General features: G+C 45.9%; 1 protein-coding gene across 1 annotated transcript; it reads left to right on the forward strand.

Annotated features, from left to right (window-relative positions):
* The first annotated feature begins 5,674 nt into the window (after positions 1 to 5,674).
* On the forward strand, positions 5,675 to 10,047 carry LOC147396214 (uncharacterized). Its single transcript, XM_086450075.1, has 4 exons — positions 5,675 to 5,766; positions 5,866 to 7,783; positions 7,829 to 9,577; positions 9,772 to 10,047. The coding sequence occupies exons 1-4, from the start codon at positions 5,675 to 5,677 to the stop codon at positions 10,045 to 10,047; spliced, it is 4,035 nt and encodes a 1,344-aa protein (XP_086306201.1).
* Positions 10,048 to 14,393: the final 4,346 nt, after the last annotated feature.

Below are 14,393 nucleotides of genomic sequence, written 5' to 3' on the forward strand. Positions count from 1 at the left end.
ATCAATTAATGAGCATGGCATATAATAATTGATCAAACAAACATTGCAATAGGCATAATTTTTATAATTTTTAAGGTCCAATCAATGATCACTTTTGGGTGTTCCAAAATAAATCGAGATTCCAATAAGTGTTACATTGATGATAGAATGACAATGGTTGAGATGAGCTCACTCTCAAGAACATTAATTGTGCCAACATTAGATAAATTCAGATTTTCTGTAAATTAGGAAAATACAATCTGAACTTGCATCGATGATATCTAAGGCTCCCGATAACGAAATCGAGTGAACTCAAGTTCTAAATTAATCTACTCGATGAGATCTACATTTTATTAATAGGTGTCTAGACTTAATTCTCACCAGAATGTTCTGTAAAAAAGTTTTAACGTTGCTGTCCCAACTTTCATTCAGAAATAATTCCAGATTTACAGATTGAACTTGCATCGGTGATATCTAAGGCTTCCGATAACGAAATTGAGTGAACTCAGATTCTAAATTAATCTACTCGACGAGATCTATGTTTTATTAAAAGGTTCTCAGACTTAATTCTCATTAGAATATTCTCTAAAAACGTTTTAATATTTCTGTCCAACCTTCATCATTCCATCAATTTGAATCTTTCATTACTTATGGGTCATCAAAAAGTGATCCTAAATTGAAAAAAAAAAAAAAATGCAATACCCAAAAGCATCGACAATCAAGACAAAAAAATAAATAAATAAACAGAAAAAATAAATAAAATAAATCCAACTAAATAATAAAAAAACTAGGTCATCTTGGCAATGCTCCCATACTTTGGGTTTTTCAAGTTTGATCCTCAATAGTCCCCAGTGGAGTCGCCACTGAAAGCGCCCTCGATCCGCGGGGTGCGCGGATCCGCTTTTGACCCTTGAGGTTTGGGAGTCGCCACCTAGTTATTACGGTTTAGGAACCGATCAATGACTCTAAACGGATAAAAACTAATCTAAAACCAAGAAAACTGAATTCGGGGATCATGTTACGGAATTGGAAGGTGTTAGGCACCAATCCCGCCCAGTCAAAGCCGGTCTCTACTAAATTCCCAAGTAAATTACATTGCTAAAACCTAGATAAAAATAAATAAATAAATAAAAATACCTTTCCGATGCAAGGACTTTTTCCCTCAGATCTGACAAAAAGAGCTCCTGGTACCGTGCTCCCTTGCTTCGTTCTGTTTTCGGATTTGACTTCGGATCTCCGAGGCAAGGTATCTCCTTGTTTTTGAATCTAAACTCTTCAAGTTCGTTGAGGATTTGGGAGTGTTTTTAGAAGGCTTTTAGGTGTTTTCTAGACTAAAATTGAAGGAGGGATGTTAGCTAAGGAGTTGGGGCTCCAAAACTAGGGTTTATGGGGGGCTAGGGGAGCTTCTAGACCTACTTCTCTTAGGGTTTATCAGTTGATACGAAAATAGGGTGTGAGCACCTCTATTTATAGATATTTTTAAGGGTTGATTTGGATAGAATTAGTGTTTAATTAGAGATCTTTTAATTAGAGTTGTGTTTTAATTTGACTTGTTTTAGGTAGAATTGTATTTTAATTAGAATTGTTTTAAGTAGAATTGTGTTTTAATTCAAATTGTTTTAAGTAGAATTGTTTTTAAGTTAGAACTCTATTTGATAGAGTTATTATTTAATTAGATCTCTATTATGACTTTTGGTCTTATTTGATTGACTTTTAATGTTTTGACTTTAGTCTCAATTGATTGACTTTTAATATCTTGACTTCAGTCTTGCTTAATTGACTTTAATTTTGACTGTAGTCTCACTCGATTGACTTTAATACCTTGACTTCAGTCTTGCTTGATTTACTTTAAATTTTTGGAGAAGTCCCCTCCATTATTTCTTTAATTCTTTGGACCCCCAAATGGAGGGGTCCTTAAAGAAATATCCCACGAACCCTCAACAATTTTGCCTGAGAGTCCGATTGATCGATTTCTTAGGTTCAAAATTTTAAATTAATTTCATTAATGTTTAAATTTAATTATTTAATGTTTTATTTATTAATTTCAGAATTTTTTATCATGAAAATTGTGAAATTACCGTTTTACCCCCGGAGAGGACTTTTCACGTTTTAAGTCAGTTTTTAATGTTCTAGGATGTTTTAGAATCGATTTTTCATAAGGAATTCGATGGAAATATTAGTTTTTGTTATTTATGAAATTTTTTGTGTGAAATGATTGTGAACTTTATGAGGGGCATTTTCGTAATTTTGTCAAATTCTATTAAAATTGGTGAAATGATTTATTTGGTTTCGATTTGTTGTTTTATGTGTTCGAGAGAGTTTTCCTAAGCGTAACGTAGGCTCTAAGGTTATTTTGAGGTTAGGGGTTATTTTGGTAATTTGATCAATTTTTAGTGATTTTTATCGTGAAGCTTCTTTTGGTCTGCAAGATGATGATTTCTATGTTTCTGGGGTTGTGTTTTCCTAGCGTAGCGTGGTTTCTAAGGTTTTGTCAGTTCGAGATACCTCATCCGGATTTCTAAAACAAATCTAGTAACAAAGTAAAGCACTGGAATACACATCCATCATTGGGAATCATTGCGATCGGGTTGACGAGTTGATTAATCAGGCGGATGCAAAAATGGGGTGTCTACACCTTCATTGGTGCCGAGCCCAACCGAGGGGTTGGTTCAACAAAAAGCCTTGATCCTTCACTGGTGCCAAGCCCAACTAAGGGGTAGGTTCAGCAAAAAGCCTTGGCCTTTTACTGACATTGGACCCAACTAAGGGCTAGCATATTCAAGGCTTTTACAAAAACACATTACAAAGGCCATAAGGCCTCAGGCCAAGTAGCCTGGAGAAGCTTTAAACTAAGGAACCTAAATTAAGGAGTGGGTTTATTAGGCATTTTTTTTCGACCCTTCAGTGGTCCAGCAGGAGGCCCCGAAAGTCGAGCAAGTTCGGGGGGACAGTCCTATCAGGGCCAATCTTATCATACAAAAAGATATAAGCCAAAACACAAGAAGAATTTCTCATAAGGTAAAATAAAACAGTAATGAAAATGTATACCAAAAAGAAGATATTATCTGTATAAGGCAATTTTTACACGATGCAAAAGGTTTCGTTCATATTAGCATACAAAAAGAGAAGAGTAAAAGAAATATCAATATAATTAACTTCAACGTCGTCTGCAGCTTGATCTTGCATTTTCTCGGGAGGAGAAGAGGCAGCCTTCTCGGGTAGCTTGACCTTCTTCAGCTTGGCTTTAAGTTTGTTGTAAGCCCTCTCCCAGGCCAATTCTGACGCATCCAATTAGGCTTGGAGTGAGGCCAACTAATCCTCGAGGGCTTTCTCTTTTTCTTCCTCTTTTTGCTCAAGCAGCTTTTTGAGCTACGCAATCTCCCCTTCAACTGAGGCGACGCTTGCCTTCGCTTGATCGAGGTCACCTTGGGCCTTTGCAAGGTCGGATTTGACTACGTCCTTCTCATTCTAGAGCTTCTTCGCCGCTACGTCGGCCCTATCATGGTCGGTTAAGGTTGCGTCTCTCGAAAAATCGAGCTTGGCACGGCATGTTGAACCTGAAAAGTATATGATTAGACCTTTACAAATAGAATAAAAAAATAAATAAAATAAATAAAATAAATTCATAAGGTTAATTACAGTGGCCAGGGTTCGAAAAGTGTCATTGAAAAAATGTGCGGGGTCATCCACAAAATGCTTGTTAGTGATTGCCAAGTCTCTTAGGAGACTGGTGGAATCAAACAGCGTGCGGGCGACTCTATATTGATCAAAGTCGAGTTGTTGTCCGTAATCGGATGACCAACCAAGGATAGATGTGGGAGCCATGGAGAAATTGGAGGAGTTGTGTCCCTGTAGACACCCCATTTTTGTATCCGCCTGACTTGGCAATCCGTCACCCAGTTGCTGTGGATTCCTAATGATGAGCGTAAAAAAACTCGAAAGCTTGAGAGAAGCATCCTTTTAATTCCCCTTGTCTTCTGATCCTATTCTATTATTTCTCCTTGCCACGCAACATAGAATCACACACGCTTAGGATCGCTACACCATACATGCAATTTAGCAAGCATGTACGCTTAGGTTCGCTACACATTTGGATAACTTAGAGACCTCGCTATGCTAGGAAAACATGACCTCAAGACTTATAAATAATCACGTTGCGATTAAAAGAAACTTCACGTCAAAATAAACAAAAATTGATAAAATGACCGTAACACCCCTTAATGTCCGACTCTTAGAAACCTTGACGCTTAGGAAAACACAATTAAAGAATTAAAAAGACTTCAATAAAAACCTTGTATAATCAAAATTAAATTAAAATTTAAAATTTAAATCAATTAAAATTTACAATCAAATAAAAAAAATTCAAATTGAAAATAACTATTAAACTAAAATTAGAATTTAATCGACAACTTAAAATTTAAGATCAATTCAAATTAAAATGCAAAATTAAATCAAAAATAAATTTTAAAATCAAATTAAAGATCAATTAACCAATCCCAATTAAAATTCTATCAAAACCCAACTAAAGCCAATCAACAAATTAAAAAATTGAAATTCTAGCTTAAATTAAACTCAATCGACCAATCAATATCTAAATCAAAACATAATTAATCAATCGAATTAAAATCTTAATTTAATCAACCAATCAAGATCGGAAAGTGAAACACAATTAATCTATCAAATTAAAATCAAACCAAAATTAAAAATTGTAATCCAAACCATCAATCAAAATTAAAAATCGAAATTTAACCTACCAATGTGCCACGTGTTGTGAAGCGTGGGATCATGATTCCATTTTTTCTAAACTTTAAAAGAGAGATATTTTCTCTTTGGTTCGATCAAAGAAAGAAGCAAATAACATAAAAAATAAAAGAAATTAAATAAAAAAACATCAAAAAGGAAAGAGAGAAAGTTTAGAAAAAAGAGAAAAATAGAAAGTGAACTCTATAAAAAAGAGAATCCTATGTTCTCTTGAAAAGAGAAGGGAAGAAAGGTGGGGCTGACATTTTTTTAAAGTAAAGAGAAGAATCTGACGTCTTTGGTACAGCAGCAAGAGAAGGAAATAAGAAAAAAAAAGAACAAGGAAAAAGGACCCATTCTTACCTCATTAGTCTCCTCCATCATCTTCTTCGTACCATAATTTATAGCAATCTCACTGTGGGGGAAAATTCTTGAGCACGGGCACGAGGCTCGATCAGGGGCCAAGATTAATGATTTGAGGTCGTGGCTCGGTTTATTCACCCCCGACGAATGCATGTATTCCAAGCTCGGAGCTGTGCCATCAGCTCGTAGGTCGGTATGACAGGTCTGACAGATAAGCCTGCAATAGACAACCAGTTCTAACCACCCACGTCATGTCAGACCAAACCTGACTTTCTCAGAAGCGATAGGGCAGTTGCAACAACTCCTGCAGCTGACATGTCAGAGAGTAGGCTAACTACCCCAGGTCACCTCAAGGGGTGGCACAGAAAATGATCAAGTTGAACACCTATATAAGGAAGAAACTATGAGTAAAAGAGGTTCGAATTCTTCTTCTCTAAGCACATTACACTGATCAATTTGGCTAACTTGATCGTCGGAGTGGGCTGTTTTGCAGGTCCCCCCGAGCTCAAAGAGAAGGAAAGTGTAGAGCCATTTCGTGCATCTACAATTTGGCGCCGTCTGTGGGAAACTTACAAGGAGAAAAACGACCAATATGGGAAGAGCTAGAGGCGAAAATCGTGGAGAGCCATCAAATCCACTACCAGCAGACTCGCCCCCAAATGCGCCGGATCCAATGCTAGCAATGTACAACTTACTCACAGAGATGAGAGAGGAAATGCGCAGGGGGTTGGAGAAACAAAATGATGAGATAGTGAAAATAAGAAAGGAAAACGAAGAGCTCAGGCAAAGGTTAGGCGAGCGTGCGGAGACTGAGGAAGGCCCAGGGGCAGAGCAGAGTAGCGACCATCCTGTTCGAGCGGCAAGAACGGAGGTAGATTGGACTGAAGATTCAGCAGCAGTAAAAACGCAGCAGGGAAGCTCCGAAGTTAAAGAAACCATGACGAGGAAGGAAGTGGAGGAGATGCTCAAAAGGAGGGATGAGGAATTCGCGCGAGGAAAGGATCCCGCGCAAAAGGTACGGAACGCAATTCGGGAACTCAAAGGGACACCATTCTCGCAGGCGATAATGAAGTCAGAACCACCCAGGTCGTTCCACATGCCAAAGTTTGAAACTTACGACGGGACGCGAGATCCCATGGACCATATACTGCACTACAGAAGTCAAATGGTGCTGTACCAAAATGATGATCCGTTGCTCTGTAAGCTGTTTCCGTCAACCTTGAGGCTCGGGGCCATGATGTGGTTCCAGGCCTTACCAGCTGGGTCCATTACGAACTTTTCCGAGCTGGAAGAAACGTTCGTTGGGCAGTTCGTGCACCTGCGAAGAAAGAAGGTCGGAGTTAATACTCTATTTAACCTTCGACAGGAGCCCGGAGAGAGTATTAGGTCGTTCGTAACCCGTTTTCGAACGAGAGCCCTGGACGTAGAGGGCATGGACGAGGCCACAGCATGCGCGGCGTGCATCGCTGCGGTAATCCCGGGAACACGGTTGCATGAGTCCTTGATCAAGTCTGATCCTACTCGTCTAGAAGATTTGTATGCGAAGGTGGAAAAGTACATCCTGGTGGAAGAATCTGTGAAGGGCAGAAGGAGAAGCACCCAGACAGTGGCTAACAGCGAAGGAGGAGTAGACATTTCAAAGGTACCGACCCACCCCGGAGTGGAAGGAAGTAAGAAAAGGCGGAGAGATTCGAACGAGCAGTCGTGGTGGAAAAGAGGTCGAGTGTATATCCCGCTCAACGAAAAACTATCCGTAATACTGAGGCACATAAGGAGGGAGCCCGATTTCGTTCAGCCGCCATGGGGGTATAAGGGAAAACCCGGAAAGCCATTCTGCGAGTATCATGAGGCTGAGGATCACCCTACTGAGGACTGCTACAGGCTGCGCCATATCATCCAAGATATGATCGAAGCAGGGAAGCTCAAAGGTTATGTTTCCGTGGGAGGAAGGAGAAGTGGGGAGACTACCGAGAGGGCTGAGCGAAAGCCCGAGCAAAGAAGGCCAGCTAAAGGAGGGCGTCGAGAGGCGGAAGAGCGCAGGATAGTTCATACCATTACAGGATTATTAGGGGCCGAAGTGCCGTCCAGGCGGGAGATTCGAGAGAAGGTAAAAAAGATCCGACATATGGTCGGGGTTAACAGTGTGGCGTCAGGAGTACGGGTAGTTGGAACGACAAACCACGGAGCAGATCCCCGGGCAATCGTATTCACAGAAAGTGACCTAAGGGGGACGACAGGGCCCCATCAGGACGCGTTAGTAATCGCGCTTCCAGTGGGAAACGTCGAGCTCCGAAGAATACTCGTGGATTCGGGGAGCGCGGTGGACATTCTCTTCCTAAGCGCGGCTAAGAGAATGGGGGTTTCAGGAAGTTTGGAGCCAACGCCGACCCTCGTCTATGGGTTCAACGGCGCCGCTAGCAGCTCGGTAGGAGAAATCACACTCCCGATCTCAGCAGAGTCTAAAGTGGTAATGACAAGATTTGTGGTAATAAATGCAGACTCGGCTTATAACGCGATCTTGGGCCGGAGATGGATACACGAAATGAAAGCAGTCCCGTCAACCTATCATCAAGTTATTCGTTTCCCGGGTAAGGAAGGAATAATGGAAATCAGGGGAGATCAGGAGATGGCGCAGAGGTGTTTTCACCTGGCCTTGAAGCAAGACCGAGGCCCCGAGGCCGTACCACCGAAGAAGAGAAAGGTAACTCCAACTGTTAATGAATCTTCGTAGCAATTACAGAAGCAGCCGCTGCGCGAGCAGCGAGTAACAGTTGAGGAAGTCGAAGCCGTGGATCTCAGGGGCGATGGAGGACAGATAGTTAGTGTTGGTACCACGATGTTGCAGGAGGAGAGGGCAGCGCTACTCCAACTTCTGAGGGCAAACAAGGATGTATTCGCATGGTCATTGGAGGACATGCCTGGGATAGACCCGTCGGTGGCGTGCCATAGATTAAATGTTGATGAAAGCTTCCGACCTATTAGGCAGAAGCCACGGAGGCTGTCGCCGCGCCTCAGGCAGGGGGTGAATGAGGAAATCGAAAAGCTTTTGAAGGCCGGGTTTATCAGGGAAGTAAAGTACCCAGAATGGATAGCGAACATAGTAGCAGTGCCGAAGAAGGATGGAAGGGTGAGAGTGTGCATCGACTTCACGAACCTGAATAAGGCGTGCCCAAAGGATAGCTTCCCGCTGCCAAGGATTGATAGGTTGGTCGATGCCACTGCTGGACATGAGAGAATGTCGTTTATGGACGGATATTCGGGGTATAACCAGATCCCCCTAGCAGTGGAAGACCAGGAACGGACATCATTCATTACCGAGCAAGGGCTGTTTTGTTTTAAAGTCATGCCGTTCGGTTTGAGAAATGCCGGGGCAACCTACCAAAGACTCGTGACAAAAATGTTCGAAGGATTGATCGGGAAGATTGTGGAGGTATATATCGACGATCTGTTGGTAAAAAGCAAGAGAGCGGGAGACCATCTGGCAGACCTTAAGCAAACATTTGATCGGCTGAGGAGTTTCAAAATGAAGTTGAATCCGAAGAAGTGTGTCTTCGCCGTTTCCTCTGGGAAATTCCTCGGGCACGTTATCACCAGGAGAGGGATTGAGGCAAACCCAGACCAGATCCGGGCATTGGTAGAGATGCCGAGCCCCGCTAACCAAAAGCAGGTGCAGAAGTTGGCAGGGAGAATAGCTGCGCTAAACAGGTTTATCTCCAGGGTATCCGATCGATGCCGCCCGCTCTTCGCGTTATTACAGAAGGAGAAGAATTTTGCATGGAGTACGGAGTGCGAGGTAGCCTTTAGCGACCTAAAGAGGTATTTGGGGCAGCCACCGATCCTTAGCTCTTCGGAAGAAGGAGAGGAGCTGGGGATTTATCTGGCGACTAGTCCATCATCGGTAAGCTCCGTTCTCTTTAAAGTTGAAATGGGGCGGGAATATCCTATTTATTACGTTAGCAAAACGTTGGGTGTATCGGAGGTTAAATACACCAGGACGGAGAAGGTGGGATTGTCGCTCGTTTACTCGGCACACAAGCTCAGGCCCTACTTCCTTTCCCACCGCATATGGGTTGTGACGGACACCCCGCTGAAAGAGATGATGCACAGATCCGAAAAGTCAAGGAGGATGGCGAGGTGGGCTGTAATCCTCGGAGAGTACGACTTACAATTTGAGTCCCGGACAGCGATAAAGGGGCAGGTATTGGCAGATTTCCTTGCGGATTTCCCGGTTGAGGATCCGAACTGGGAAGAGTTGGAGAACGAAGATGAAGGGACGGAAGAAGTGGAGCTGTGGGACAAGCAGGTAGGATGGAGAATTTTTGTCGATGGATCGTCAAACTACTCAGGCTCGGGGGTGGGAATAGTAATTGTAACACCGAGCAATGATAGGTTGGAAAAGGTAATCAAACTCGGGTATGGGGCATCAAATAATGAAGCCGAGTACGAGGCAGTTATCCACGGGCTGAGAATGGCAAGGGAGTTGAAAATCGGCCGGGTAAACTATGTACCGACTCCCAACTTATAGCAAACCAGTGTAACGGGAAATTTGAAGCAAAAGACGAACGCATGGCGAAATACCTGGTCTCAGTTAAACGGGAGATTGAGAAGTTCGACCAAGTGGAGATATGCCAGATACCCAGGGATGAGACAGGCATGCGGACTCGTTGGCTTACATTGCCTCAATGTTAGGAGAGACGGAGGGACGATCTTTACCAGTGGAATACCTTGCCTAGAGCAAGCATCGAACATGAGGAGAGGGAGTGCGCGCAGGCCGAAAGAACGCCAGGATGGATTGAAGAATTCACTCAGTATCTGCGCACAAAGGTTCTGCCCGTAGACAGAGGGGAAGCCAGAAAGTTGCTTCGGCAGATCGGGAAATATACTCTTGTTGGGGAAGAACTGTATAGGATGTCCTTCGGGGGACCACTCCTCAGATGTCTTATAAGCAAGAGTCCGAGCTCATAATGGCGGAAATCCACGAGGGGATCTGCGGCAATCATTCGGGAGACGGTCGCCTCGCCAATAAGGTTATCAATCAGGGCTATTTCTGGCTAAGGATGCAGGAAGACTGTAAGAGGTATGTGAGGACCTGTGATCAATGCCAAAAACATGCTCCCATGCATCTGCAGCCAGCCAGTGAACTCCATCCTATGAAATCACCCTCGCCGTTCTCGATATGGGGAATGGATTGTGCGTGGGACCTCTTCCTCGGGGAAAGGGGGGCAAGTTATTCATCCTAGTAGCCACGGATTACTTTACTAAGTGGGTTGAAGCTGTTCCCCTTACATACACGGATTCGGGAGGAAGAAGTTATCAAATTCACGTGGGAGCACATCATAACGCGGTTCGGGATCCCTTATGCACTAATCTCTGACAATGGAACTCAGTTCAAGGGCAATCGCGTGCAGTCGTACTTCAAGGAATACGGAATCCGTTCTCTGCAATCGTCGCCAAGATATCCACAGGGAAATGGCCAAGCTGAGGCATCAAACAAGACAATCCTCGCGAACTTGAAGAAGAAGCTGGAGGAACACAAGGGAAGATGGGTAGACGAGCTACACAGCGTCTTATGGGCATACCGGACCACGGCAAGAAGGGCGACAGGTTTCACTCCGTTCGCACTAGCCTATGGAACAGAAGCTGTCATTCCCACCGAGATACAGATTCCTACAACAAGGACACTGGTGGCCGAGACAGATTCAACGACGAAATGGTGGCTCGGAATTTGGATTGGTTGGATGAGACGCGGGAAAGGGTCATAGAGAGGTTGGCACGGTACCAACAGGTTTTGAAGAGATCTTATGACCGGAAGGTACGTTGCAGGGAGTTCAAGGTCGGAGATATGGTGTTACGAAAGGTATTTTCTAATACCAAGGAAATTAATAGTGGCAAGCTCGGCTGCAACTGGGAAGGACCATATATTGTACGAAAAGTCGGGGAAAACGGCGCTTACTACTTGGAGACTCCGACCAGTGATGAAATTCAATCACCATGGAATGTATTCAATTTAAAGAAATATTATCAATAAAGTCATCTTTGCTCAACAGCCCTGCTATCTAAGGAAAAGCCTCGGCCCCTCCACAGGAGCCGAGCCCAACTGAGGAGTTGGTTTGAAGGAAAAGCCTTGGTCCCACCACGGAGACCAAGCCCAACTGGGGAGTTGGTCTAAGGAAAAGCCTCGGTCCCTCCACAGGAGCCGAGCCCAACTGAGGAGTTGGTTTGAAGGAAAAGCCTTGGTCCCACCACGGGGACCAAGCCCAACTGGGGAGTTGGTCTAAGAAAAGCCTCGGCCCCTCCACAGGAGCCGAGCCCAACTGAGGAGTTGGTTTGAAGGAAAAGCCTTGGTCCCACCACGGGGACCAAGCCCAACTGGGGAGTTGGTCTAAGGAAAAGCCTCGGCCCCTCCACAGGAGCCGAGCCCAACTGAGGAGTTGGTTTGAAGGAAAAGCCTTGGTCCCACCACGGGGACCAAGCCCAACGGGGAGTTGGTCTAAGGAAAAGCCTCGGCCCCTGCATAGGAGCCGAGCCCAACTGAGGAGTTGGTTTGAAGGAAAAGCCTTGGTCCCACCACGGGGACCAAGCCCAACTGGGGAGTTGGTCTAAGGAAAAGCCTCGGCCCCTGCATAGGAGCCGAGCCCAACTGAGGAGTTGGTTTGAAGGAAAAGCCTTGGTCCCACCACGGGGACCAAGCCCAACTGGGGAGTTGGCCTAAGGAAAAGCCTCGGCCTCGCCTGCATAGGAGCCGAGCCCAACTGAGGAGTTGGTTTGAAGGAAAAGCCTTGGTCCCACCACGGGGACCAAGCCCAACTGGGGAGTTGGTCTAAGGAAAAGCCTCGGCCCCTCCATAGGAGCCGAGCCCAACTGAGGAGTTGGTCTGGAGGAAAGCCTTGGTCCCACCACGGGGACCAAGCCCAACTGGGGAGTTGGCCTAAGGAAAAGCCTCGGCCCTCCATAGGAGCCGAGCCCAACTGAGGAGTCGGTTTGAAGGAAAAGCTTTAGCTCCTATACGGGAGCCAAGATAAACTATGGAGTCTAGTTCGGAATCGGAGCTCCAGTTCTTTGCTAGCATCAAATCCATGGAAAAATCTTATGATCGAACCTAAGGACTTAAGTATACTAAGTTATTTCGTTTGTCTTCTTTTTAAGCAGTATGCCTTAACGTAAAAGAAAAAGGAAAGAAAGAAGAGAAAGCAAAAAGGGAAGCACAAGAGTCAACGAAAAATATATATGTATATATATATGTCGGAATTACACACACAGTTACAAGATTGTGCCAACAAAAACAAGAAAAATAAAAAACGAACGACTACAAGAGAAAAGCTAGGTATCTACTTCGGGCGCGACTTCGGCTTCATCGGGGGCTTGACTCTCGGCAGGAGCAGTCGAATGATTGGCGGGAAGCTCGGGGACCGCGGCCGCTGCCACCTCTGGGATCACCTCCGGCCTTTTTGCTGCCGCCTCGGTTCTCCTCAGCTTGGCCTTCAATTTGTTGTAGGCCGCTTCCCAGGCCTCCTCCGAGGAGTCAAGCTGGGCCTGGAGAGAGTTGAGCTGGTCTTGAAGAGCTCTCTCTTGCTCCGCCTCTTTCGCTTTGACTAGTTCCTCAAGTGAGGAAATCTTCCCCTCTGCCAGAGCCAGGCGGTCCTTATTTTGCTCCAGCTCGGATAGTGCGCTATCCAAGCTTTGTTGGAGCTTCTGGGAGCTGGCCGCAGCCATGTCCCTCTCAGCCTGGAGCTGAGCTATGCGGCCCTCCGCCGCCTTGAGGTCTTGCGCGGAGTTGTCGCTAGCCTCGACAAGTTTGGCCATGGCATGTTGGGCCTAGTAAGAAGAAACAGAGAAGCGTTAGAGGTGTACGAACGCAGAAAAATAATATCGAGGTAAAGTAAGAGGCTTACCATAGCCAAAGCTCGGAACGCCTCGTTGCAGAATTTTGCTGAGTCACCAACAAAACTGCGGCGTACTTTTTCAACGTCCCGCGGAAGCACGGACGCATCGAAAATAGCCCTAGCTACGGCCGGGTCGGATAAGGCCGAGTCCCTATCCGACACCGGCCTCCCCCTGACTGATGGGCGTACCATCCAGGGGGTAGGAAGAGGCTGATTCTCCCTTCGGGCCGATCCAGCCGAGGACGTGTGCGATGGCTCGGCTGGATGGCCTGCTTCGTCGGCGGCGGGAGGCAGAGGTAGTTGCAGCACCGGCACTGGTGCTGGGGACCTAGAAGGATGAGGCCCCCTCCTCAGCCTCTTAAGAAGAGGCCGGTGATCTTCTTCTTCTTCTTCTTCGAAAGCAAAGCCACCCACCCTCGGGGCCTCGGTAGGTAGGGTGGGCGCGACTACCGTAGCCTCGTCCTCGGAATCGGATCCCAGGACTGGTGGAGGACGCTTGGACTGGAGAGCCATGGATGAAGGGCGAAGTGCTGGTGGCAGAAGCTCGGTAACGTGACTGAAAAGGTCGGGGTTCGATAACAAGTGCGTTATCACCACCGATTCCTCAGAGAACTTGTCCTTGCTAGGACCTGCGGACATAGCGGAGAAAAGTTAGCCCCAGGAGCCTAGTAAATACAGACTATAAAAAAAACTGGATAATAAGAACAGAGCGAGACTCACCATGAGGGTTGAATGAATGGTGCGTCAAGGGAGGGAGCTCGTCCCCGGGAGCACTCTCCCACTGCCCGGACAGCTGAATAGGGAATAAGAACCATTCCTTATCCGAGTCGGGAAGCTCGATCAAGGACGGCTTCCCTCTCCTCTTGGAAAGATAGAAGAAACCCGGTCTACTCGGGCATTTTTTAAGGGCAAACTGAGCCCTAATGTCCGCTAGACCGAGTTGCAGACCTTCTTCCAGCCTTTCATTCATTAGCTCGAAAGCTTGAATGAGACGGAAGAAGTTCCCACTCATTTGGCCGGGAGCCCTCCTGAAGAAGTTCAGGACCTCTCGAGTTAGCCTACTAAGGGGAACTCGAAGGCCAGCCTTCAGCTGCCCCCCAGTATACCACCGAGGTACCTGGGGGGCATTCACGCTGGACAGAGGTCTCGTCCACATAGGACAGACGCACGCCACTAGGGACACCGAAAGTATCCAGGACGGTGCCCAGCGGAGGGCGAACGGGGGAATAGGTTTTCCCCTTGGCCATTTAGAAGAGAGAAGGTGAAAGGGAATGGACAGAGGAGAGATGAGGGACCTTGACCGGATTACCTCTACGCTGCGTCTTTCTAAAAGAGAAGTTGGAAACTCCTGGTCTCTGAACAGCGGTCGGTAGGATGGCACGGCGACGGCGTAGCGGAGTCACGATCAGAAAACGTCCAAAAAGACTG

Source organism: Akebia trifoliata, chromosome 8 (assembly GCF_017979445.1).
Source record: "Akebia trifoliata isolate Shusen 1 chromosome 8, ASM1797944v1, whole genome shotgun sequence".
Taxonomy (NCBI): domain Eukaryota; kingdom Viridiplantae; phylum Streptophyta; class Magnoliopsida; order Ranunculales; family Lardizabalaceae; genus Akebia; species Akebia trifoliata.